We start from the raw sequence: 14,798 nt of genomic DNA, 5'->3' as shown, positions 1-14,798 counted from the left end.
CTGGTGCGCGAAGACGAAGGGCCGACCGAACTCGTCCAGGGTTAGCGTCCGGAACCGTTGCCGGTGTTGTTCCGGAGTCCGGCCGACCCTCTGGAGGATCGCGCGCTTCAGGTCGTCGTATACCAGGAGATTCGGGACTGGCAGTTGGTGGGCGGCTACTTGTGCCTCTCCGGACAGTAGAGGCAGCAGCCGCATTGGCCAGTCCGTTTTGGGCCATTCCCAATACCCGGCCGCCCGCTCAAAGAGGTCCAGGAATGCCTCAGGGTCATCCTCCGGACCCATCTTGGCTAACGTCATTGGGGCGGCCGAGTCGATGGTCTGTCTCTGGGGAATGGCCCGAACCTCCCGGTCCATCCAGCTCCGGAACAGCTCGCGGTCTTCATGCTGGGCCGTGAGGAGAGCTTCGAACCTTTTCTGTTGTTCCTCCCTCACGGCCAGCAGGTCCTGGTGGTGTTCTTGGTGAAGACCCACGAGCGATTGGGCAATGTCCGCAAGTGGCGTCCTCGGCGGAGTTTGCATGGCGGCGGCTCTCTTCTTCCTTCCCGGGTTTCGGCACCAGTGTAGTAAAGTTCGTTGTGTATGGAAGGAAGAAGACAGGGGTCGGCTTTGACTGGGACTTGCTTTTATTCAGTCTCTTTGAATTCAAACAAAACAAACACTCTGTGGCGTGACTCTCTATTCCTTCTATCTCGATCGTTCCTTTAAGGATCCTCTTTTAACTGCTCAGGTTCACTTTCTCAGTTGCAAGCAGTCGCGAAGTCCCAGTCCAACTCTCTCTCCCAGCTCTCTCCCGGCCGCGCCTTAAATGCGCTCTCTCCCTGCCAATTACTGCAATCAGAAACAGGTGTTCGTCATCTGTGCTTGACCTACTTACCTGCCGCTCCGCTCTGAGCTCTCTCTCCCGCTGCAGACCTCGCAGAACCACGCCCCCTTTGCCACAGTAGATTTGACAGTAGATTGAATCGGCTATAGTTTGGGACGCAAATGTACATTTATTTTCATTAACACAAACAGTACCATGTGTAAAAATAAACAACCTCATTTTAAAAGGTACAATATAACTATTCTTACTGAGTAAAAACTATACTCTTATTAAAACTAACCATTGGTCTTCCATGTATCATTCATTTATATAATTATAACCACAGTTAAAACACACACGACACCTCACTAATATAAAAAGTAACAATATGGTTGTTAAGAACCTTTTATGCTAAAAAGGTTCTATAATGACAAGAAAAAACTTTTTTGGCACTTAAAAGGGTTCTATATACTTGAACCTTTTAAGGTTATATATAGAACCTTTTCTTCTATAATGTAGACTAGTTAGAAAACCACTGTGTTCGCTTTATTGCATATTTGGCTCCAACAAGTAACCTTTTGGGAAGGAGACCTATAATTAATTTATAATTCTTGCACAGGAGAGATTTAGTGATGTTCTCTTAACGAGGGAACTCGCACTGCGTTGGAACGCTGTGGGAATGCCCCTGCATGATTGCGTCATGAAGCACTCGTGAAATTAGTCCAATGGCGTGCACGAACGTCACGGGCGGATGACGTGATTGACCAGGAAACTATATATAGCACCCCTGAACCAAACAGTGTCAGCTTCTGTGTCTTCACAAGCGCTCTAATTGAAATTGTTCTGTCTATTTATTGTGTGTTTGTCTCTCTCTAAAAAAAAATGGCGAATCAGTTCATGCAGTGTTTTACTTTTTGCCCTCGTTTCATTACGGGTGGGGATACACACGAGCTTTGTGTAATGTGCCTGGGACCGGAGCATGCCCAGGCAGCTCTTGAGGGGGCTGCCTGTGTGCATTGTGAGAGCAATGAGAACTCTGGTCCCACCGAGCACTCTTTGAGGAGGGTGCTTCGGCTCGCGTTCCCCAGGGGGCGGGTCCCGCTGCTGCCGAGGCACAGCGAAGGCTTTCTTCCTGGGGTTCGCAGATGGATCTAGCGGCGCGGGCTAGCGACGGGTGATCCCCTACCTCTGCCTTTACCCGCTAGATCTGACGCTTCAGTTCGCGAGTCAGAAGCAGGCGCTGCGGTTTCTTCTGCTCGTGCTGAAGCGCAGGTGCAGCGATACTCTAGCTCTGAGGAGCTGGATGTTGTGAGCCTGGGTGAAGAGATTGAGGATTTTTCACCACCTCAATTACAAAGCACACACGCACAGGAGGAGCTTATTGAGGTTGTTACTCGCGCTGTTGCCAGATTAAATCTAAATTGGCCAGCTGATGAGCGGGAAGCCCGTCAAACAAAAAGCAAACTAGACGAGCGCTTTCTGCCATCAAGAGTGCAGCCTCAAAAGCGGGGCTTACCGTTTTTTCCCGTGGAATAAACCAGCATCATTTAGAGTTTATAACCCTATAACATCAGAATATTCAAATATTGTGGGTTTAAAGAAAAATGGTTATGCGGCGATGCCTCGGGTGGAAGAGAAGCTCGCGAGCTATCTCTCTCCCAAGTCTGCATCATCGCTTAAAGCCCCGCAGCTGCCCACTAAGCCAGTAAAAACAACGTCTGTCTTAGTGGGTAGGGCGTACTCGGCAGCAGGTCAGGCCGCCAGCAGTTTACACACTATGGCGGTCCTTCAGGCATATCAGGCTGACCTGCTGAAAGACATAGATGATGAATGTGAGGAAGTGGGGAGAGAGACCATAGCAGAGATTAGAAGGGCAGCTGATTTATCTCTCCGGGCCACCAGGGAGACGGCAAAATCCATCGGCCGCTCTATGGCAGCACTGTTGGCCACGGAGAGACACCTTTGGTTAAATTTGTCTGATATGAAAGACAGGGACAAGAAGGTCGTTGTTAATACGGTCGTTGAGAAGTTTCAAGTGGCAAAAAGGCAGGCGGCAGCATTCCAAAAGTTTCTCCCCCGCAAAGTCTATGTCTCTGGCGCTGCTGGGCGTGAGTGCATCCTCCTCCCATAGAGCACAACAAAAAGTGAGCGTGGCTTCCCGAGTAATACCCATACTTCTGATGGCTCCCTTCTGATGGACTTCTCTGGCTCCGTTAAGACTCCAGGGCATCTGCGTGCTGAATTATATAGACTTTGGCTTATCCCAGCAGAGTCGGAACAGATGGCGGTCAGCATCGAGATGCTGTCCTCGCCCATATGAGAAAGTTGGGGTTAAGGCTAAACAAGAAGAAAAGTGTGTTGTCACCCCTTCAGGTCACCACTTTTCTGGGTGTAGTGTGGGATTCGAAAACCACGAGGGCTCGTCTATCGCCAGCCAGCGTCGATTCGATACACCGTACACCGGGTCCTGATATGGGCTCAGGGGAAGTTATTGTCAACTCGTGCAATATACATTCCGGGGCATCTAAACAAGGCGGCAGACTTCCTGTCGAGGCAGGGGGCTCTGCCAGGGGAATGGAGACTCCACCCTGAGGTGGTGGGTCTCCTCTGGGATCGCTTCGGGCAAGCTCAGGTGGATCTGTTTGCGTCGCGAGAGACGTCTCACTGTCCATTGTTTTATTCCCTCATGCATCCAGCTCCCCTGGGGCTGGATGCCATGGTGCAGACGTGGCCGAGGCTGCGTCTGTACGGCTTTCCCCCTCTGCCGTTGATTCCAGGAGTTCTAGAGAGAGTTCGCCGGGACGGGGTCAGGCTATTGTTGATAGCCCCGTTCTGGCTGGGCCGAGTATGGATGTCCAATATTGTGTCTCTCCTGGAGGGTCCTTCTTGGGAAATTCCGGTCAGGGAGGACCTCCTGTCTCAGGCGTCGGGGTCAATCCTGCACCCGCGTCCAGAGTTGTGGAAGCTGTGGGCCTGGCCCCTGAGGGGGTTCAGTTCATAGGCTCGGGTCTCTCTACTGAGGTAGTTGAGACCATGTTACATTCTAGAGCTCCTTCTACGAGGAGGCTTTATGCCCTAAAGTGGAGAGTTTTTGTTGCGTGGTGTACAAACCATTCGTTGAATCTGCTTAACTGTCAAGTCAATTCAGTGCTTGAATTTCTCCATGAAAAGTTACCCTCAGGGTTATCCCCGTCCACTCTAAAAGTGTATGTGGGGGCTTATCAGCTTACCATGTTCATTTGGATGGTGCTTCGGTGGATAGACACCCATGGGTAACTCGCTTCCTCCGTGGTACTTTGAGGTTGAGTCCTGCGGCACGTTCAAGGGTACCGACCTGGGCTTTGGCTATAGTCCTAGAAGGCCTAGCATTGGCTCCCTTTGAACCAATCAAAGAAGTGCCGGAGAAATTTCTTACACTAAAAACACTTTTTCTTCTAGCTATTTCCTCATTAAAGTGAGTAGGGAATCTACAAGCATTGTCAGTTGCTCCTTCTTGCTTAGACTTTGCACCGGGTATGGTGAAGGCGTCCCTCTCAGGGAACCATGGTTACATACGTAACCTGAGACGTTTTCAAACAAAGGGAAGAATATGTATGTTTGTATAAGCATTGGCTATCGCCAAGTGAGTTAAAAAGTATCGATCAGATATCGACAAAAATATAATATCATGCATCCCTCATTAGAAGTATGACTTTAAACCTATTTACAATTAATAATATGAAAATAATTTTTTTTTAATATATAATATGAAACATTTAGATATTTTACTACACAAGATTGCCTGGACAACTGACTATCAACATTATTATTGGTCCCGACTGGATGTCATGCTTCACTGGGAGAAAAAAATGACAACGAATATATGATATCTGAGCAAATATATTAATCTTTGCATTTGCTCACTGACAGCCTTTAAGATTTAACAAAACAAGTCATAGGATGTGGTTAATCAAAGTCTTTTTGCTTATCCATTCGATTTTTCTTTGTGCTTGTGTAATGAAATGTATTTCTGAATGAAAACAAAATGTTCAATGATAAAATAATGTAGACAGAGACTTGATTTTGTCCATGTTATGCCAGGAATTGACTATATTGCGAAAAGTAATAATAATAATAATAATAATAATAATAATAATAATAATAGATTTTATTTATAATGCACTTTTAATTTCAAAGAATCTCAAAGTGCAAAAAAAATTGGACAATACATACTAGGATAAAGCCAGTCCTAATTGCAAGTTTGCCAAAACGTTACCCAATAGATTGCATAGCCTATATGTGACGTCAGTGCAAAAGCACATTGATTTCTGAGGCAACAACCAATGAATTAACATGAATTGTTCGCAGTAATACCAGGCGATGTGTTAAGAAAGTAAACATGGTGCTTTTTTAATCCTCCCCCCCCCCCTTGCCCGCTCACTGAAAATATATGTAACATTTTGCATTGATAAGTGGCGTCTATGCCTCCCCACTCATAAAAAATCTTCACTGTCCATCCACAGTAAGCATAATCTCACCTCCCCTTTCCCTTACGGTTACCGTGCTAGACTACGGCACTTCATTCATACATTCAGCCTCTCTCTCTCACTGTCTCTCTCGCTATGACTCACTCGCTCTCAGCCTCGCAGCCTTCACTCAAAGCTTGACTACTCTCACATGTTAGCAGGGCTGAAGAGGAGACCTGCAGCTTCCAGGTAAATAAAAAAACAATGATGATTACTAGTCTAATCTGCTTAATTAACAGATTTCATACACATCCACTTCTGCAGAGCTCGCATTAAAAGGGTTTTAATGCTGCTTATCTTAAATGGCTCTCAGCTATCTGTATGGATCGTATTATGTGTTATGCTGAATTGCGAGAGTTTTATGTCTGGTTGTACAGTATGTACTAACTGACGTGGAGTCTGGGAGGCTGTGTGCTGCCTGTAGTGTACTGTGCGTGTGTTTCAAATGGCTGCCAGTACAGAAGGCAAGCAAAGAGAGAATGAATGGACTGACTGTACTGCGTATGTGTCCTCCTCTACGCTGCTCTGCCGTATGAATGAGACTTGGGGCGGATGGATGCCGGGGGTGGCCCAGGGCTCTTTCACTGGAGGGAGGGGAAATTTAAATCCCGGGAGATGGACGTGAACATGAAGTCATTGGGATTGGGCTTATGATTTGCTAATGTGATAAGCGTAAGGTGTACGGAAGAGACTTGAAAAAATAGATGCATAGGAAGAAGGGTAAAAGATTGCTTATCTGGAATGCCCGACACTGGTGTTTAGTGCATCAACAGATTCAAAATGACTGCAGAGCATGCTTTATGTAGTTTAGCTATGTCTGCATGAGTAATGTTTATGTAATGTGAAGTTATACAGAGAGATTTCAATATGAGTGTGCAGTGACTGCAAGTAAAAGACAAAAAAAAACAAAAAAACACAACTTGATCTTTTTAACTTTTGACCATGTAGGCGACCATTTTAATGCTGTGTTTATTATTTTATAGAGCCACCATATTCTTTGGAATATCTTTGCTAATCCTGGGATGATAATTTGTTTTTAAAATGAAAGAAATCCTAAAATGATTTAGTTTTTGCATTCATCTTTTAAAATTGAATTAGAAATGTATTTTATTTTATATGAAAAGAAGTACTAGATTCTGAAATAGTTTTTCTTGTCCGTCACCTCGTGTCTAGAGAGATAGGGATTTTTGGAGGGAAGAGGGGCACCTTGGCTTGTCAGGCGCTCACTCTGTAGTCAGTGAGGATGCTGGGAGATAAATTTAGCCCTCCAGCTTTGCTTCCATCTGCCATTGCATGGTTTAGGGCCGTTGCTATAGGAACCACCATGGGTGCCCATTAGTGAGTGAAAGGGAAATTTGGCGAGATTTCTAAAATGTATTTAAGCAACATATTTTAGATTTGGTTAAGTACAGTGTAAAGCTTCTGTTTTGTGTGTTTGTGGTTTTAACAGAGTGGACGGAGCTTTATTCCCAGTTTCTAACCATCTGAGCCTGGCAGGGTTACGCTGTGGTTTGGTAAGACTCGTCACTGACCTTGTTATGAAATATTTTAAAATGCTCACAGGTGCCCAGTGACTATTCACAGTGCAGCTGGATGATTCTCTTTGTCACATACAGTATTGAATGTTTACATGTTCTCATGGTTTTCTGTACAATTATGGCCCATGGTTCTTCCCTTTTGCTGGCACAATCCCTTTAAATGTTCGTTTCATCTGCGGTCTAGGAGAACATCATGATTTGAGCTAATTACCTGCAGAGCTTTTATGAGTTCACCTCAAATACTTCCTTGTGTGTTTCAAGTTAAATTGGAATCCTGTCTCTTAATCAAGAACATATTTGAAAAAACAGTTCAGAGTCAAGAACATGTTTGAAAAAAACAGCTCAGAGTCAAGAACATGTTTTGAAAAAAAACAGCTCAGAGAGGACCGATCAGTCTCTCTGTTGAAGCAATATGTGTAGTTTGAATACAGAATTGTGGAAGTTATAGAACTGTGTTCGAGCTAAAATGAGTCATTATGATGTGCCACTGCAGTCTGTGATTCAAGGTCGCCAGTGTTTTTGAGTGGGAGGACGGAACAGGTGGTTCTAGAGAGATGAATGCTTGCTTGACTCACATCCAAGTCCAGACAACCACAATGTTTTAGGCCTCCTACACTATCTGTCCGACCTACATATACTCATCAAACCTAACAAACCATGAGCCACAGAATGACATGTGAATACAATCCGGGTAGTTTTATCTAACTTTGTTTAAAGTCTTCAAATCACAGTGCCCTTTTGTTAAAACAAAGAAGTTTTTTTTAAACATTTTTCCATGAATCAAATCTTTTAAATATAATTGTCCCTTGTCACATTATCTACTCTCCACAAAACAGGTTTCTTAAATCATACACCCATCAATATGTTCCGTTTTAAATATAATTGGAAGCCTGTGATCACTTAGATTTGGATTCACACAAGCATTGTGCTGGAATGTATAGTTGGCAGGGATTTTGATATGTACCAGCAGGATCTCCTGTGATTCCACACCTAACCGCCCCCTAAAGCAAAGCGTGGGTGCCAATACCAGCTGGTCAGTGAGTGGGATGCCTAATTCCTTATTGTGTTCTAGTGAAAGTAGTGTCAGAGTCAGTGAGTGCTTTATTAAATTGTGCTTTGGTACCAAAGAACCTGTAGTCTTCATTCGTTGTTACATACTAAATAATTTGTATTCTCTTTTATATGCACATACATGTACACAGACACTTCAGTGTTACTTTTAGTCCAGTTAAACCATTTTTTTAACCATTTAACCATGTAACAGTCAATGTAGACAAGTGTATGTCTAACAGGAAGAAGGTTAGCTATGATCCCATTAGATGTAGTTCATTAAGTGATTTAGTGATTTCAGAAGTTTTGGTACTTTGGTACCAAAGTCGACTAAAATAAAATAAAAAAATTAACATGCCAGTCTTTCTGCAGTACTGGTAATGCCTAGTACAAACTCAGGTCAATAACTTTGATCTGTCTCACTGACAGGCTACTGCTTTCAAATGCTCACATATTTATTTTGTGTGCATGCTCTGTGTGGTCTGGAGGCTTTGAGCTTTGCTACACACATGAGTATAGGGTGTGTTGTGTATTGTATTCTATCAGCAATTATTATGTAGAATTGACAGTCTGACTAATTCTGTTGCTTTCTGGTATTCCCCAGAATTTGAATCGCTGAAGTGGATCATCACCTGAACCAGGCATAACATAAAGCATCTTCAGAACACAGGAACTTGAGAACCAGGCAGGGCACTCATGGGAAAACATAGTTGCCATGGATTTCCAAGGACAAGAAAGCACAAGAAACAGAAGAGGCAGAATTATCTGTAACTGAAAAAAAAAGTTTAGCACTGGTATTCCATACAATTAATTTGAAGAAACTCTTCTCACACCAAGCAATAATGTATACAGAATGCTCCAGTTGTGACAAATATGTACAATCCATGTATATGTTTAATGAAACAAAGTGTTAAGGGATGCTCTGAATTAATTTAATTAATTGGTCAGTCATAGTCTGGATTAATCCCATTTTATGGAGGCCTTGCATAGCCAGTTGAACACAGGGGAGCAATCTGGAGGTTTAGAAAAGCAGAATGAGACTCCAGTGGACAGCCCCCAGCCACATTCAGTCCCACAGTATCATGAACAGAACAAGGTTACCAACCAGCAGCATCATGCACAACAGCAAAAACGTATTAATCTTGAGAGAAAGCGTCTCAGATTACAGAAGAAAATTGTTCAGGAGACAGACACTGTTGAAGAGGGAAAGCCACCAAGGGCATCTGGCGGTTTTGAATATCTTGATGATAACTTGAGGCAGACTAGTAAAATGCCATCTGGAGCTTCATCATCAGCAGTATCAGCTATACCATCCTGTTCCATGGATGAGGCCCTTGAAGGTACACCTAGACAAAAACGTGAGCGTAAACCTCAAAAGCCTGGAAAGTATGTGTGCTCATACTGTGGCCGTGCTTGTGCCAAGCCCAGTGTGCTTCAGAAACACATTCGTTCCCACACTGGAGAGAGACCTTACCCATGTGCACCATGTGGATTCTCCTTCAAGACTAAAAGTAACCTGTACAAGCACCGGAAGTCACATACTCATAGGGTGAAAGCTGGTCTGACTGCAGACAGGGAGGGACCAAGTATAAGTTGTTCAGAAGAGCCACTTACAGAATCAGATGAAGAAAGCCTACAATCTTCCTTTTTAGAAAAACAAATGATGCCCATTCAAAAGCAAAATACCCCAGAAAAGTGCTCTGAGGGACAGTTACAAGGTACAGAGGATTCCCATGCAGTTAAAAAGAGACTTGCAATGAGACTTAGCAGAGGAAGACGTACACCTGTAGGATCATCTGATGAAACATCCTCGTCATTTGGTCTAAGTAGCAAAGGTAGCACTGAGTCAGGCTATTTCTCTCGATCTGAGAGCACAGAAGTCTCTCAAGATAGTCCACCAAACACAAGTGCCAAAAGCTATGCAGAGGTCATCCTTGGAAAGTTTGGACGTCTTGGTCAATTGCAAAGGACTGCTCATCAGCAACATGCCAATCCTGTTGGACAAGAAAGTACAAGAATTCCATTCTCTGTGCCTAAAAAGCAAGTTATTGACCACATAACAAAACTCATCACCATCAATGAGGCTGTGGTAGATACCAGTAAGATTGACAGTGTCAAACCAAGAAGGTTCTCACTCTCTAGGAGAAGCAGCACAGAACTGAAGCCAGCTTCTTCTAAAGAGCATTTTCTTCACAGTCCAAAAGAAATAGATGCGAGTACAAAGAGTAGTGGTTCCATTACTCTTGGTGTACCTTGTGAGAAATTTCAGCAACATTCTTTCAGTATGCAACAAACTGACCCAACATCAACTGCTCCTCTTCTGAGAAGTCACTCCATGCCCTCAGATGCAAGCGTTAATGATGTGTCTGAAACTTCTCGTAGCCTTCGCCTTAGCCAATCCTTTGACGACCAGCAACCAGTTCAGAATCGGCGTCATGGTATGCTAAGACGACAGCCAGCCATTGAATTGCCTATTGGTGCTGAAATTACCATAGACGAACATCCCTATTCTAGCTCATCATTTCATCCCTCAGTTTCTGCAGTGCCTAATCCCAATCAGAAACAAGAGCCACTTGAGTGTGATGCATGTGGTATAGCTTTTAATGACTGCGAGAGATATCAAACACACAAACAACACTGCTGCACGGTTCATATTTCTCAACAAACTGAAATTCCAGTCTATCAAGCGGAAGAACACACAAGAACATTCACAGCACGTCCTGGTGCTTTTGCATTTAGAAAAAGAAGAAAAGAAGAGAGTATTGAACTTGACGATCCTTCTTTACCCTCGGTTTCTTATATATCACTTAAAGGATTTACACCATCTTGTGAACAGCCTATTAAAGGGACTATTGAATTAGGTCAAGAACATGGTACAGAATGTGTTTTGAAAGGAATATCTGTCATACAGCATACTAGTTCATTTGAGAAACATGATAGTACTTTAAAAACCACTGGACCAGATGAGGTCTCTCACTCTCATGATATATCCCATTGTTCTCCTTGCTCACAATCAAAGGAGCAGACAACTAAACCATATTTCCGTAAACTTGTACGGCAACACAATGTCCAAGTGCCAGAGATTCTGGTCACTGAAGATTCAAACACCAACACCATGGAAGTATCATCCCCTCCAACTGTCCCTAAAATCAAGGATGCTGAAAAGGTCAGTGAGTTCCAATGGCCCCAAAGAAGTCCAACTTTGGCCCAACTTCCAATTGAGAAGTTGCCGCCTAAAAAGAAACGTCTCCGTCTTGCAGAAGCCGCCCAGTCATCAGGGGACTCAAGTTTTGAATCGATGTCCCTGCCTCACAGTCCAAGTCAAGACAGTTGTGTGTCTCACACCTCCAGTCGGTCAACATCATTTGAAGAGGCTTGCAAAGCTGATGCCGATATGACACCAACTAGGAGATCAAGAGCCACTCATACTTTGACAATTCCCACAAATTCTCACAGAGAAATGAGGCGCTCTGCATCTGAGCAGGCACCCCATGTTCCTCAACATGTTAACCTTATTAAGGAAACTCGCAGTAAGTCATTTGACTACAGCAGTTTATCTCCAGATCGGACCCCTGCAGGATGGAGAGAAAGGCGGAAATGCCTTCTAATGAGGCATAGTGCAGTGAGAGAACCTGAGGAGGAGGATCAATCTTCTAAAGTCTTCAACACCAATTCTCAAGCTCAAAAGACTAGTACATCACCTAGCCATAGCCCAAGCAGCTCTTACAGTCCAACCACACCCCATCGTGTGTCTTTAAGCAATACTGTACACTCATTTAGTGAGAAGCAGATAATACAATCACAGGATGTTTTATCAGAGAATACCCAGCAGAATGTGTTGCAGTTGAACCCACTGATTCATACTGACCAGCCCACAACAATGGGAAGTCTGCTTTGTCCATCAGGTGCTGCAAGAGCTCATTATTCTTCAATGTCGACAGGACTCAAGCTTGAAATTCCAATGGAGAATGACATGGTTAATTCTGATACAAGGATCAACCAACCATACCTCACTCATTATCGCCACCATCAGAATCTTTGTTTTGATGTTACTTCAAACACAGAACTACTGAGACCTTTACCAGCCCAGATAATTCCAGTCCGTCTTGATTCATACCTTTCACACCATTCAGGCTCTATATATACTACAGTTTCACAAACATTTGCCTCAAGGTCTCAGGAACCTTGCTGCTCTGGAGTCAGTTCAGTTGCAGTGGCCTCAAAGTTTGAAATCATGGACCAACAACCAATATCTGATGGATCGAAATCAGTATGTGCTGGATCAACCAAACGTGTGCTGTCCCCCACAAGCAGTGAGGAGCTCAGCCAAGAAAGTGAGCAACAGCAGAAACGGGTAAAAGAGGAGGAAAACAACCAGGAAAATGAAACGGGAAATGATGAAGTGTTGATTGAATGCAAAAAGGATGAAAGACTGGGTGAGCAAAGTGTCATCTTACCAACAGAACACAAAGAACCACCATTTCTGACTCTTAACACTAACCTTACTTTTAGCTGGTGCTATCTAAACTACATAAAGCCCAATCCATCTATACAGAGTGAACAACAAAACTCAGTCTATTCTTCATGGTCTACAAGTACCCGCAATCCAAACCCTCCTGGCCTGACAAGCAAGGACATGCTAGCCCTGTTGCACTGCAGGCAGAGACAAGAATCACTCATCTACACCATGGCAGATATGTCACCCACTCTGGACAGGAAACAAGATACACCTGAATCCCCAAAGCCTGACGTGACTGAGGTAAATGTAACAACTCTTGCATTTATTAACAATTATTTCTGCCCTGCTTGGAAATTCAGCGTAAGCGTGTAGCTGTGTTTTGGAACATAGTAGCTGGTTTCTAGCTGCTCCAAGCTGGTCATTAGTTGGTTAACCAGCTACCAGGTTACCAAAACAGCTTGACCACTTTAAACTAAATTTTCAATAACTGATATGCTAGCTGACATTGATATTATTAAATTGAGGGATTATGTTTTTTTAGCTCAGTATTGTTAAAGGCAGTTTTTACGTAATACAAAACGGTAAGTAGCTAAGAAATCTTACAATTAGCTTCACAGTCCCCACTCATTTAAACTGTTGTTAAATTTAATCTTCACAAGACAACGCAAATGTAAACTTGTTCATTTTATTTATAAAAGTAATCTTAAAATGTTGAATGAGACTCCCCCCCATCTCTGTCTCCCTGGGCACCTGGAATAGGGTTGGTGAACTTGCCCGTGTCTCTCTCGAGTGTAGGTACATGCCACTCAGCCCACAGAACCGAAAGAAGCCCAGCACGCTGAGTTGACAGAAGTAGAAAAGAAAACATTGGTGGAGAAGGAGGACCAACTATCTACCTCCAAGTACAGCTCACGGGTACAGATTTGTGAGGGAGGGTAAGTATTAATAATACATAACACTTGTATAAATGCAACAAAAATAAACTGAAAAGGCATAATGAATGATTTTTAGTATATCGATGTTACTGTGTTTGCAAGGCAGAATTGTATAGATTTTGTTGTTGCTTTTCTACACACTTGTCTTCAAGAAATTCAGCTTAAACATACATTTAATCTTTGTTTTGTAGATACATTTTATTCCTAGGTGTACTGTAATGTGCTGTCTATTTTTGCTTTTGTAAACATTATACTTGTAAAAGTTAATAAAAATTGACTTACATCATTAGAATTTGGCCATTCAAAATGAAACCCAGAGGGATAATGACATTGTAATATTGGCATACTTGTTTGTGATTCATCCTCTATGTTGCATTTCTTTGCATACTGAAATTATGCAAATTATGGTCTTCTTTCTTGCATTTGTTTTTGGTCGTTTCTGTGTTGCATTTATTTAACCATCTATATCTGTCTTGACACTGGAAGGGTGGCTCTGATATACCATTGCTTTTAGCACCAAAAACAAATCTATAGCTTTTCTCTTTTCTTTTTTTTTGCTGCCTTGCCAGCAATGTTTTTTTAAAGCAAATCCAGTGTTTAATACTTATATACAGCAGCAATGAATGTCCTCTTCTCCACACCCATCTAAAAGCTAGAATCTTTGTAGTTCCTGCACTGTGTATCCTGCTCATACTGTATGTGTGGTGGCTTTCTGTCACTAGTTTGTCAGTATTTTGAGCAGTGTTGTTCTTGCCCCGCTGCAGGAGATCGGTTGGCTGTCAGAGCCAACACGGACCGTCTGTTACACAGCCCGAGCCAGGAAACTACCTAGCCTGGCGGTCACTTCCTGTGGAACCCCACAGAGTCCCATTTACACCATACTGCATCAATGATTTTGGTCATTGAGCCGAAGGCATATGGAGATGGCCAAGAGGCAGTAGAGTCACATTTTGAGGTGTTTTCAGATGAATGAAAAACCAACATCTAAGATATTGAAGTGGTTTTCAGCTGGATTTGCTTTAATACCCAAATTATCAGTGGCAGCTAAACACAGTACAAAAATAGTTTTTACAAAAATTTAAATATATATTTATTAAAAACTGCATAGGCTCAAGAAAATGCACAATTATTTACATGAATAGCTGATTAAGAAATTTAGGTCACAAATTTTGGTCACGTCATATGCATTTGCAGGTCAGCATTCACCAAAACTTAAACTTTTTTGCTTGCTACACACTGCAAAACTTCTTTGCATTAGGTTATGTATTCGGTCTCCCATGTTAGCATTCATATGAATGAAAGACAATTGAGGAAAAAATATAGTGTGGCTGTTTTGACCACTCTTTTTAACCCTTGTTGCAGTTGAACCCATATTATTTAGATGCAGTTTGATTGGATGCGTGGATATGTATAGTATATATATTTTTTCAATCAGTTAATAAGCCTATTTATTTTACTCTCTTACTTTGCACAATTATACAGTAGTTACTTTTTATTATTATTTTGCAT

General features: G+C 42.8%; 1 protein-coding gene across 4 annotated transcripts in view; it reads left to right on the top strand.

The window, feature by feature from the left end:
• hivep3a (HIVEP zinc finger 3a) overlaps positions 1-14,798 on the top strand; it is a 72,692-nt gene that overhangs the window by 43,826 nt on the left and 14,068 nt on the right. For 2 of the 4 annotated variants that reach the window (XM_067426261.1, XM_067426264.1), the window contains exons 3-4: positions 8,500-12,654; positions 13,150-13,289. In XM_067426261.1, the coding sequence (XP_067282362.1) occupies positions 8,869-12,654; positions 13,150-13,289 (3,926 nt within the window). In that variant the 5' untranslated portion in view covers positions 8,500-8,868. Of the gene's footprint in view, positions 1-5,260; positions 5,497-6,757; positions 6,822-8,499; positions 12,655-13,149; positions 13,290-14,798 lie in introns of those variants that run through there. The other 2 variants (XM_067426262.1, XM_067426263.1) reach the window with 2 other exon arrangements.

Source organism: Pseudorasbora parva, chromosome 19 (genome assembly GCF_024679245.1).
Source record: "Pseudorasbora parva isolate DD20220531a chromosome 19, ASM2467924v1, whole genome shotgun sequence".
Classification (NCBI taxonomy): Eukaryota; Metazoa; Chordata; class Actinopteri; order Cypriniformes; family Gobionidae; genus Pseudorasbora; species Pseudorasbora parva.
The sequence above is the reverse complement of the archived record's forward strand: the minus strand, read 5'-3'. Positions and strand labels throughout refer to the sequence as shown.